General features: G+C 37.0%; 1 protein-coding gene across 4 annotated transcripts in view; it reads left to right on the top strand.

The window, feature by feature from the left end:
* The first annotated feature begins 36 nt into the window (after positions 1-36).
* ANKRD17 (ankyrin repeat domain 17) overlaps positions 37-13,216 on the top strand; it is a 191,660-nt gene continuing 178,480 nt past the window's right edge. For all 4 annotated transcript variants that reach the window (XM_049886033.1, XM_049886034.1, XM_049886038.1 and 1 more), the window contains exon 1: positions 37-612. In XM_049886033.1, the coding sequence (XP_049741990.1) occupies positions 241-612 (372 nt within the window). In that variant the 5' untranslated portion in view covers positions 37-240. The remainder of the gene's footprint in view (positions 613-13,216) is intronic.

A 13,216-nucleotide genomic window follows, 5' to 3' on the forward strand; every position in this document is an offset into this window, starting at 1 on the left:
GCTCCCCACCCTTAGTATCGCGAGACGAGGTGAGAGCTGGCGGAGCGGCGGCGGCGGCGGCGTTGGCAGGAGCAGCAGCGGCAGCGGTAGCAGCAGCAGTAGCAGTAGCAGTAGAGGTGACCGAGGCGGTGGCGGCAGAGGCGGCACCGAGTGCTGTGTGGGCCCCGGTGCGGCCGAAGTCACGGTAGAGCGTAGCCCCCACACTCCTCCCCCGTCCGCGCCCTCCCTCTTTCCCTGGGGATGGAGAAGGCGACGGTTCCGGCGGCGGCGGCGGCTGAGGGAGAAGGGAGCCCCCCGGCGGTGGTGGCTGTGGCGGGCCCCCCCGCGGTGGCGGCGGAGGTTGGCGGCGGCGGTGGCGGCGGCGGGGCTTGCTCGGCCTCGTCTCCTCGTGGGATGGTGCGAGTCTGCGACCTACTCCTGAAGAAAAAACCGCCGCAGCAGCAACACCACAAGGCCAAACGTAACCGGACTTGCCGGCCCCCCAGCAGCAGCGAAAGCGACAGCGACAACAGCGGCGGCGGTGGAGGCGGAGGAGGAGGAGGCGGCGGCGGCACGAGCAGCAACAACAGCGAGGAAGAAGAGGACGACGACGAGGAAGAGGAGGTTTCCGAGGCAAGGGCCTGGTTTCGGAGGAAGGAGGGAGGAAGGGACTGTAAAGGGTAGGGGCCGAAGGTGGGAGGTATCTGCGGTGGGACCGATTCCTGTGGGTTGATCCTTAAGGCCTGGCCTTTCTAGTGTCCCCATTCTTTCCCCGGCTTTCATCATGAGGCGTGGGAATGTGGGGGAGGGTAGCTGACACGTGGGGGTGGGTGGACCACGGAGTCCACGGAGTTGGTGAATGGCAAATTATCCTGGCATGGTTCACATGCTTAAGGATGGAGGAAACTGTTTAGATTCCCCATTTGCACACCCAGGCTTGGGGGGATCTGACTAGGGCCAGTTCCTGAAGCGGGGGCGGGACCAAAGCTGGAGGGGTAAGATAATAGGTAGATGAGTCTCTTGGGGAAAGATTAGGAGGTTGATAAATTTCTCCCAGTTGTGAGGTGAAGGGAAGCAGTTTTCTGGGGAGGTAAGGTTGTAATGGGCTCAGCTAAGTATTTGTGTATGTGAGAGACACGTGAGAAGCTGTACTTTTCCATATTGTTGTTCTGCTGCAGGTTTTTTTCATAGCTATTGTGGCTGCTGAAGTAACCTTCACTTCTCCATCTCTGAAGGATTTTGGATGACCTGATCTTACATCCATATACAATTATAAATAACTTATAAGGTGGCAAATATATTTTATCCTTATGTGCACGTACATATATATCTTCAAATAATTTCTTAGTGAGGAAGAATTAAACTAGGGCGTTTTGTTTTCCGGATAGTAGGGGACAGCTGAAGAGTCTGCTTTAGAGCCAGAGTTGGTTGTGGTGAGTTGGAATAGGAAGGCCTCTTGGTTTGTCCTAGTGATCTGGTTTCATAATAACTGTTTATTTTTCCTGGGTCCACAGACAGGCGGCGTTACAGGATCTTATTCTTCAAAGGCAGCCATATAACCCAAAAGCTGAGTAAAACATACCATACTGACAGCAAATTAAGAGTTAGCTTTGTTAGCTGCCAGCTCTATTGTAATTCTCTTGTCCACTCCCTGAGATGGAAGCTAAAAAATCTTATCTGGAGAAAGAAGTAGTAACTTAAGGTAGGAGAAGGAAAACAGCTTTAGAGGCTGATTATAAACTTAGTTATACAGGTGAGGACAACTGAATTATGCAGAAGTACCCATTGCCATTTATTCCCTTCCACAAACAGATCTTATTTAGTTTTTTCTGAAAATTGCATTTATTTGATCCTGGGCTCTGTTCAGATAGCTGATAGTCTTTTATATGGGAACATCTTTTAAAGGATTTAAGATTTATCTGTTAGTTGAAGATCAGATTCTCTTTTACCTCAGGCTGGAAGAAGTTACACAGGTAGAGATATAATCACTTCAGTATGTATACCAAAGAAATGGACACTCACTACTATTATTTCCATTTACGTTATTTGAGTCTGAGGATAGATTTGTATTGACATTTTATACTGACCTATTTGGATGTTTCAGGGTAGTGTATTGCTCAGGTTGCATTTGAAACAATGCAGAGAAAGATAGGTCCCATCCTTAAAGCCAATAAAATCTACTGCAGTACTTAGAATCATTCAGAGGTGAGAAAGATGTTAGAGATAATCTAGTCCAACCCCTTTACTTTAAAAAAATGAGGAAACAATGGTTTAGAGGAAACTGATTGTGGAGGGTAGTAGCAGAAGTATTAGCAGTAGTAGTTTTCTGATGGCTCAGGCCAGCACACTTTTTATGATAATTTATGACATTGTGTTCCCCTCCTTCCTTTTCGAAAATAGATGGTGAATTGCAGGGTAACACGGTAGTGCAGCTGTGGGCAAAATAGCGTCCTCCAACATTAAGCTCTGGTTTGGAACAAGATCATGATAGTTGAGTACAGTATTTACTGGAATAGTCTACTGTAAACTTTAGATACGTAGGTAGTTTAGTCCATTGGAATTTGGCCTAATAAGAAAAGCTTTTGGTAGTGTCTTAAAATCGTGTAAAATGGCTTTAAATTTTTAGGTATGTTAATCTTGTGGGTCAGATTTGTTCTGTTTGGAAAATGGGAGTGGAGTATATTGACTAACCAGCTAGGTGTTTGTGTTTAATGTGCTTTGTATTGTCTTCTGTATAGTGGGAAAAACAATGCGTTTGTCATTTGTTATGAAGATGAGTCAGGAGAAATAAGTGTAATAAAGTACAACTATGAAAAATAATCTATACAGGTACATGGTGAGAGATGACCAGACAAAGGGTACAGTGTTTCTCTCTACACCTGCTTCCATCCTTTGACCAAAATAAGTAAACCCCGCAGTCACTGTACACTATAAGTTAAATGGGTGAATTTAAAGTATGCAATACTTTTAATTGTCTTTTTACTGCATGTTAGCAGAAATTTAACTTTCTAGAACTAGGAAATCTTGTGGCTAATGCACGTAGTATTTAAGGCTTTTTTGTAGTTCTTCATTGTTACAGGCTACACAATTAAAAAGATGTGGATAACATGATCCTTGATTATCCTTCCGATCAAAAGGTTAAAAGGAAATATGACAAGTTATAGTTTTGAGGTTATTTAATCTGAGGAACTGAAGGATAGTTTAACAAAAATAAAGCTTTGCTGTGGAGAAATGAAAGCTGCATATTCTCTGTTGAAGGAAAAGTGGAGAGAAAGGAGATTCAATTTAAGTAAGTTTTATTTTAAATGATGAAGAACAATGAAATTCTTATTTAACATTAGAATAGGTTATTAAGAATTGAATTTTCTCTTTAGTATCTCAGAGAAAGATGTTTATGTTTTAGGATAATTTGAATAACTAGATATACCTGGAAACAAAATTATAAGACCAGGATCTCTTCCCCTCTATTTGACCCAGAACCTTAGATCTAAAATTGAAAATATATATAATTTTCTTAGCTTTCTTTTGGGTTTTTCAATATTGAAAGTAGAAATACATTTTCTAACATAAAAGCCATTATGTACTTCTTTTCAAATTAGTGGGCCACATTAATTAGATTGCTTACTTGAAAACTGCAGGAAAAATGTTAAAATCAATGAGCTGATACTCCGTTTAAGAAATACTATTGCATTCTATGGAATGCATTTTAAAAAATACAATTGAACAGCATCAGTATTTTCTAAAGCAGAGTTCAAAGAAAAAAAAACTTGCTCTTAAAGGTACATTTCTTAAGTTCAAAGTTTTGTTCAAGATGCATAAAATTTAAATACAATAGGAGTTGATCCTGAGGCTTTAAGAGAGAAGCCTAACCCCCCTTGCTGTTGAATTGATTCCATCACGTAGTGACCCTAGAGGACAGAGTAGAACTGCCCCATAGAGTTTCCAAGGAGTGCCTGGTGGATTCGAACTACCAACCTTTTGGATAGCAGCCATAGCACGTAACCATTACATCACTAGGGTTTCCAGAGACAAGCCTACTGAAGAAACTTTAGACAAGGGAAGGTAGTGAAAAATTAGTACCGAATTATTCAGTATTGAAAGGATTTTCAGGGCCGGGGAGAATCTATTTACAGATACAAAAATGGAGTTGAGAATGAGCTAAAATTAGGGAGAAAGAAAAATTATTTCTTTATTTTTGTGTCTTAATGGAAACATGCCTTCTAAGTTCCTCTCTTCTAAAGGTTGGAATGCCAGTTAGCTCAGAGAAGCTTGCTTGTGCTCCAGTTTCATCTCTTAATTGATGAAGTAGTATTTGTAAACTATTCGTTAAGATCTTTGAAGCAACAGTTCTGTTCAGAATTATTTTTGTTGCCTATCCTAAATAAGCACAGTACTTGGTAGAAAACACTTTAAATGAACAACTAGCTTGTGCTCAACTACTAACTGAAAGGTTGGTGGTTCGAACCCACTCAGCAGCGCCACGGAAGAAAGGCCTGGTGATGTGCTTCTGTAAAGATTGTTGTTGTTAGGTGCTGTTGAGTTGGTTCCGACTCATAGCAACCCAGTACACAGCAGAGGGAAACACCGCCCAGTCCTGCACCATCCTCACAATCATTGTTACGCTTGAGCCTGTTGTTGCAGCCACTGTATCAGTCCATCTCCTTGAGGATCTTTTTTTCACTGACCCTCTGCTTTATCAAGCATGATGTCTTTCTCCAGGGACTGGTCCCTCCTGATAACATATCTAAAATACATGAGACGAAGTCTTGGCATCCTTGCCTCCAAGAAGCGTTCTGGCTGTGCTTCATCCAAGACAGATTTGTTTGTTCTTCTGGCAGTCCATGGTCTATTCAGTATTCTTCACCAATATCATAATTTAAAGGCATGAATTCTTCCGTCTTCCTTACTCACTGTTCAGCTTTTACATGCATATGAGGTGATTGACAATATGGCTTGTGTCAGGAGCACGATAGTCCTCAGAGTGACGTCTTTGCGTTTTAACACCTTAAAGAGATCTCTTGCAGCAGATTTGCCCAATGCAACACATCGTTTGATTTCTCGACTGCTGCTACCATGGGCGTTGCTTATGGATCTAAGTAAAATGAAATACTTGATAACCTCAGTCTTTTCTCCATTTATCGTGTTGTTGCTTATTGGTCCAGTTGTGAGGATTTTTGTGTTCTATGAAGATTACAGCCAAGAAAATCCTATGGAGTGGTTCTATTCTGTAATGTATGGGATTGCCATGAGTTGAAATAGACTCGATGGAAGGATCCAGAATTCTTTCGGGAGGCAAAGAGAAAGAATAGAGTTTCTTCTGCCTTTTTGGATTCTGAAGTTTGGATTTCTACATCTTTCAGTTTCTTCTTTTAGTGACGGTGATCTTACATAAGTATTAGGGGTGAAGCCAATTTAACTAATAGACACTGATTATTGAATGCCTGATAACTTCCTTAACCCTCTTAGTTATATTTACATTTCAAAAATGTAGTACAAACTAATATATTCATTGCCCTGCCGAGTGTCAAGTTTAATGTAATGGTTAAAAGCACGGACTCTGGAGTTTGAGTTCAAATTCTTGATGTATCGCTTCCTAGCTTTGTGACCTTAGCCAAGTTTGTTAACTTCACTCCACCTAACTTTCCTTGGTTATTAATGGTGATAATAGTAGATTTTACCTCAGCGTATTGTTAAGAATATTATCAAATTCATGACATAGGAATTGTTTCATATATTCTCAACCATAACTTTAGGAAGTAGTTACTGCCATATTTGCTTCTTCAGTAAACAGACATTTTTTATCTGCTACGTGCTAGACATTGTGCTGTATCAAGTAGATAATGGTTAACAAAACTGTTTTAAGACATACTGATTTTAAAATGCACTAATGATTAAATGTATGTTTGGGGGGAGGTGTGAGAGTGAGGTTGAATTGCTAAATGTATATCCTGAATAATATGGGTCTTCGTTTCAGGAGTATGCTGTTTGGTAACTTTGCCATGGTTGCATAGCAGCACAGCAAGAACTTTACCTGGATCTGTTTGATTAAAAGCCTGCTCATTTTTTGCTCATTCACTCACTTATTCATGTGCTCTGTTATCCTGTATGATGTTGAGTGTAACATATCAGATGTCGGCATTTCAGATAATAAAACAAATTTAGATGGAGTAAAAAAAAAAAAAAAAATTTTTTTTTTTTTTTTTTAGATGGAGTAGGGGAAGATACTTTTTGGCAGTAGTGCAACAACTATTTGAAGACAAGTTGGCTACCTCCAACTTTTCTTGCTCTGAAGACTCAAAAAAAAAAAGCGTGCATACGTACATATATAAAAGAAATGCAGAATAAGTACAGATGAGTATGACTTATCTGTATACCCACCATCTAAAATTGACAGTTGTTAACAGAATGAAACTTTATAGGAAGAACTACAAGTCCCCTTTAACACCATTCCCATTCACATTGGTCTTTTCCCACTCTAGAGGCAATCCGTTGATTTTCTCCTGCCCTTCAAGATTTTTGTTTTTTATGATTGTTATCTTCCCTTATTAAACTATAAAACTATTTTTCTTTTAAATAGGAATTTTTAACTTGGTGTCTAAATAGGCTGTGAATACCCCAAAATTAAAACACAGAATTTTGTTGAAGGTATTTACAGGTTTTTTTTTTCGTCTTTCTCCCTTCCCTAACCTCATTTTATACGTGTAGAATTTTATTACACATTTGAGGAGGTCTTGTAACCACCACATCCTCTCTCCCTCCCCTTTTGTTATTTTGAAACATTCTAACAACAGCAGTATGGGAAATCTGGCCTCCATTTATTTAGATTGTTTAGAGTTAATAAACTGCCTCTTACTAGAAGGTGATGTGATAACCGGAAAGGCCTGTTTGAAGTCGTGGGTCCAAGATTGATCTGTTTTTCTGGTAAGCTAGTCCTAGGCCTTTTCTTAACTTTCCTCTTAAATCTTCATATTGTACCTCGTAATTGATGAAGTTGTTTCTATATAGCCTGCTATGGGCTGTCAGATCTGAAGGCGGACCCCTTTTCTTACTCATCTTTGTCTTTGGTATAGCGCATACCATGCATGTTTTGTAAGCCTTAGCTTTTTACCTCTGCTAGGTGTTTATGAAGTCAGAAAACTGAAGTAAAAATATTTCATGAATATTTCTTTATTAGCCACTTAAACTTTGGAAAAAATATTTGTGATCTCAAGTTTTAAGGTAACAAAACTCTGGTTGTAGATATTTACTTTTAACCCCGTAAGATTTTTTTTAACTGAATCCTCATTGTCAGTTTAGTCTAGCTGTTATTAACTTCACCAACCTAATTGGAATTAGTAGAATGTTGTGAGAATTTTCAGCGTTCAGTAATCACCAAAGCAGCACATTTTGGCTTCCAGAAATTCACTATTCAGACTGTTTCTGCCGGCATCTGAATTACATGATCCAGTTGGCCAGGAAGACACTTCAGGTGCTTGAGGCAGTGTGGTGGTAGCCACATTTAAGAAGATAGTTCATTCTGCATTTTTATAAAAATAATGGGTCAGACAATACAAATATAATGTGGTTCTTTATAATTTTTTCATACATAACCATAGATGAAAAGTTTTCACTTCATAATGGTGTGTGAAGTAACTGCTGATACCATTTAAGTTTTTTGGGGGGACCGATAGGGGGCACCAACGTCCATGGTAACTTCTGCCAAACCTAACTTCTTTCAGTTTTCATCTTTTGGGGAAAAAACCAAATCATTAGGTAATTGGAGGTAATGGGTATATATGAATATCCTTCTAGTCCCTTGAACTTTACGTATCTGGTGTAGTTATCCTCCTACATTTCCTACCCAGAAGCAAAATACTTTATTTTATGATGCTGCACTTAACTTTTTTCTTTTAGTCTTTAGAAACATTCCTATCCAAGTAGGAGGCGAGTGAAATTGTGGAGCAAAATAGGGACCATTTTATCATGATTTATAATTTGGGGTTTTTAGTATTGGAAGAGAAATGTTGAATTTTATTTTCCCCACGAATGCAGTGACTCTCTAAGTTAATATAGCCCACTATAAGTTGCCTTCTGTCATTATACAACATTCATAAGCATTACATGATGTTTGAAAAGTGTTCTCTTTTTAAGTTTTCTTCTGGGTGAGACCAGAGATAAAAGGGGGTAAGGGAGAAAAAAAGGAAAGATCAGAGTGAGTACTTTAGGAATTTCTACTGGAGCGAATATTATACAGTCTTTATAAACAATTTTGGTAAATGGTGAAATCTCTCTCAGAGCTGCAGATCATAAGGAATTGTGCTGATGTGAGTATACGATGATAATGAGAATATATTGAAAAATGATAAATAGTTTTTTATGACTCAAGCCTATAAAATAATGTACTGTTGAAACAGCATGCTTTTTGGGTAAAAAGTCAACATAAAGCTGAGCAAGATTAAATAAGATATTGGAGATACCCAAAATCATAATTTGATTTTTAATAATGCTCTGATACATCCATTTAAAAATAATGTGTATTTCTGACTGCTGTACCATGAAGATGATGGCTTCATGGTAGAGATCTGGAGAGCGAGAGTTTAAATATGATTGGAGAGTCAGGATTGGAATCCATGGTCACGGAGGACTGCAGATTTTGTTTGTCAATTGTATTCTTATTGCTTATTGCTTAATGTTCAGATCAACCAGTTGTTCACATCATAGCATGGAGAAAATCATGAGGTATGCCATATAAAAAAAAAATGTGTTAATTAAATTTTGAAAATAAGAAAACTCATTTTCATTTCTTGAGATTGAGGGTATGGAATAGGCCTGATAAATTTATGGAACTAATCTATAGCTATGTTTCTCTCGCAGGGCATTTCACTTCTTTTTAAGTCTTACAGCAGCTGTCAGCTGGTCTGATTTATCTTTTTTTTTTTTTTTTTACTCTCTTTGCCCCAAAAAAAACTAGAAAAAAAAAAAGTGAAGAAATAAAAACCTATCTTAAAATTAATTCTTTGGGTTTTTTACCTCATGGGTCATCTATTAATTAGTTTAAGGATGTTTGAGAAGTATTTTAGATCTGTGGAAAGATTGGTTTCATTAGTTTTGAATTTGGAATAAATGTACATTAAAATCAGGTTCTTTTTTCCTTTCCCACTTTCCTGTCACCCTGAATATGAACCTTACAAGGAAATGAAGGTCTGTGTCGCACCAAGTCTTTTTCCATTTTAGTCTTTGACCCCATTATTCCATCTTTGCTTCTCTATGCTGCATCATTTCCCTATTATTTTCTGTATAGAAATAATAGCAATAATAGTCCTGTTGCAAAGTTGCTAATGTAGTTCTCACTAGAGTGAGATGACAGTGAAGGAGTTAATTCTTTCACTTGACAAACATTATTTACTATGTGTTTCTGTTATCGGTACAGTCATGTGTTGCTTAATGTTCACGATAAGGTCTGTAAAATAAGATGTTATGTGATTTGGACATTGTGTGAACATCTTATTATATATAGGCATTCCCTGGATTATGAACGAGTTCCGTTCTGAAGTCTGTCCTTAAGGCGAATTTGTATGTTTAAGTTGGAACAGTTAGGTCTGGTATGTATCTAACATCAGTCAGATGTTTGTCTTAGTATATAGTATACCTTTCTGTTCATAGAAAAATTAAACACTTCCAGATATAATAAAACATCTTTAACATAATACTACAGTAATAATATAATACATAATAATTCAGTAATAATAAGGTTTTGGTGTATGTCACAAAGTAGTGCTCATTTGTTGTTATGAAATCATTATATGTACCTTGAATTTTTAACATAATAGGCTTTACTTTACAGGGGTTGTGACCGTAGACAGATATGTGGTTGGATGTTGCCCCAATGAAATATGACTGTGGTCTCAACCATTTCCCTCTGAATGAATATGAAAAAGTTAGCTGTATTTAAAATCACAGCTATATGTAATTTTATTCATATTGTAGTTAGTAAACCTTTTAAACTGGCATACGTGGAAACTTAGCACAGTGATAGAAATCAGTTGTATGTATGATTTTTAGCATATAAGCATTGCTGACTAGTATACTCTTCTAATTAAATTTATTTAATGAGCGTTATTGAGACTTAGCAGAACCAGGGATTATGAGGCATTTGAAGAAGCTGAGACAGTATTCCTAGCTTCATGATTTTTAAATCTTCTTGATGTTAATAATTTAAAACTGAAGATGATTTTAAATTCTGTGTAATTATTTTATTTTTTGAGAAGCTTTGTTTTCAGTGCAACTGTGTGCCTTTAAAGTTAGTCTGTGATCACAGGAACCATTCTGTATATACTTTTGAATAGTAGTAGGGTACACTTTAGTGCTTTTATGGGTGTCTTTTGGAATACTCACTAATTTTTTTTTTTTTTAAGATGAGACCTGTACATGGTATTTTTCCAGAATGTTCTTGACAACTAAATTATACTAAAGAATCACCCATCCTGATTTTACCTTGAAGATTTTGTAGTAAGAAAAGAACTATCTATATTAGTTTAAGGAGCCCTTGTGGTTCAGTGGTTAAGTGCTTGGCTGCTGACTAAAAGGTCTGCAGTTCGGGCCCACCAGCCACTCCATTGGAGAAAGATGTGGCAGTCTCCTTCTGTAAAGATTTTCAGACTTGAAAACCGTATGGGTCAGTTCTGCTCTGTTTTGTGGAGTTGCTATGTGTAGACTCGACCGTTACAGGTTTTTTATATTAGTTTACTTGTGATTACTTTAGGTAGAGATGTGTTAAAATATTAATTGCGTTACAGGAGAATGTAAGGTGAATGTTAAATATGTATTTTAAGTTATATGTTAAATGTATTTTGTTGTATTTTAAGTGTAGTTTTTTGTAATTAAATATTAATAATCAAACATACATATTTGTAGAAAATTTGATAAAATCAAAGATATAAAGAAAAATTCCCTACAGTTTGTGCTCTAGAATTAATCATTGTTGAAATATATCTTTCAGTCTTTTTTTTGATGTGTAGTAGTCAAATTATCACATAGAATAGAGCAGTCACTTAGAAATTTTGTCTGCTATAAGTGGCATCAATGAGAACTCTTCAAATACATCAATTCAAGAAATGAATCTTGTGATAATGTTTATATATTTAACTATAAAAAAAAACCCAGTGCTGTTGAGTTGATTCCGACTCATAGTGACCCAATAGGACAGAGTAGAACTGCCCCGTAGAGTTTCCAAGGAGCGCCTGGCGGACTTGAACTGCCAATCCTTGGGTTAGCAGCTGTAGCACTTAACCACTACGCCATAACTATAACAACTAATAAATGCATTCATACTTAAACAGAAAAAAAGTCTGATAATACATTTAGGTTTTTATCCCACTCTGTCAGAGTAAATGGTGCTATAACAGCATGGGGTGTATGAAATGTTTCAGTTCTCTTTCTTGGTGAGAGTGAGTGCATATGTGTTTGGGAGAGTACATTTGGATTTGCCTTGTTTTTATTTACTTATGAATGCTCGATAGTATGAATGTTCATAACTTATTTGATCTTTTGTGTTGGTAGACATTTAGATAGTTTTTATTACTTTGTTATTACAAATATAATGCTGAAGCGAATGTCATTTTATTGTTATTTTTTAGCGCAAACTTATTTTTGTGGATAGATCCCTAGAAGTGGAATTGCTGGGCCACAAGGTATACACATGTTAAATTTGATAAATAATCTCAAGTTTTATTTCAGTCAGTGTTATATGAAAGTGCTACTGGGTATGATCAATTTTAGTTTTTTAAATCTGTTACACAGAAAATAGTATTTCATTTTCATTTTACTATTGAAATTGAGTAAATTTTCGTATTTATTTTCTGTTTGGATTTCTTTTGAAAAGAGCAGTCAATTTTTTTTAATCTTTCTAAAACCTTTTTAAAACTTTTATCCTTGGGCTATTAGAGGTGGTCCCTGACTTGGGACGGGATTCTGTTCTTATGACTGTGTTGTAAGTTGGTTCTGCCGTAAGCCGAGTTTTTTTTTTTTTTTGGTTTTCATTGTTATTACCTTTTATTATTAGTATATTTATAAAGCCAATCTTTATTTGTCTTTGGCAGTTGAAAAATTATAAACTTACACATATATATTAATGCATACATAAAACCTGTTGCCGTCAAGTCGATTCCTACTCTTAGCGACCGTATAGGACAGAGTAGAACTGCCCCATAGGGTTTCCAAGGGTATAATCTTTACAGAAGCAGACTGCTACATCTTTCTCCCGCGGAGTGGCTGGTGGGTTTGAACTGCCAACCTTTTGGTTAGCAGTCAAGCACACTTAACCACTGTGCCACCAGGGCTCCTTAATACGCATATATATACATTAAGGAAAAAAGTAAACAAATCATAAAAATTTACTCTAACGATGAAGAGCAATTGGATGACGTTGGCATTTTGTCAGTTGTAACAGCTCTACTTGTGGAAGGTTATGGATCATCCGGACATCCCTGGGAATGGGGATAGTGTTCCTAGTCAGAAAATTAGTGAGAGTTGTCTGTATGGTCCTTTTTTTTCCTTCATATATTTTGTGGTAATATCTCACTGCTTCCCAGATCTGCCTGTTGTCTTTAGCAAAGCAACCAATGTTTGGGTCCATGTTTTCCAGCAACTGAATGTACTGATTTAGTTTAGAAAATCTATACGGGAGTGTTTTAAACAATAAATCATAAAATTTTACATCTGTGAGTGAGCATCTGAGAATGATAATATCAGCAAATTATGTGCTACAGCATTATATGAGTACATATCACTGATGATATGATTGATTTACAAAAAAGAATGGTCTTAAGTGCGGTTTGTTGTAACTCTGATATGCCGTAAATCCGCTTCTGCCTGTATTCTAATTAGAGTGCTAAAGTGATTTTTTAATTAGGTGCTTTTATATTTATGGTTATTCTTAATGGTGTTATTATACATATTCTCTGTTTACAGTGTCTTTCACAATATAGAAAAAATTATTTTTGTGTAGTAAAATGTATTATTCTTTTACGGCTTCTAGATGCCTTCCTCACCCCAGAATTAAAAAAAAAAAAAAAACTTAGAAATTTTCTTCTGATACTTTTGTACTTTGTTTTCCAAAGATACTTAAAATCTGTTTTTGAATATGTTTGTAATTGTTCTGCCCATATCTTTTTCACTCTTTTCACTAACGTTTGGCCTAGTTGACCAATGCTTGCTTCTGAAAAAGTGCTCCTCTCTTTGATTCTGTAACACCACTCAT

The sequence above is a fragment of the Elephas maximus genome, chromosome 5, assembly GCF_024166365.1.
Source record: "Elephas maximus indicus isolate mEleMax1 chromosome 5, mEleMax1 primary haplotype, whole genome shotgun sequence".
NCBI classification, from domain to species: Eukaryota; Metazoa; Chordata; class Mammalia; order Proboscidea; family Elephantidae; genus Elephas; species Elephas maximus.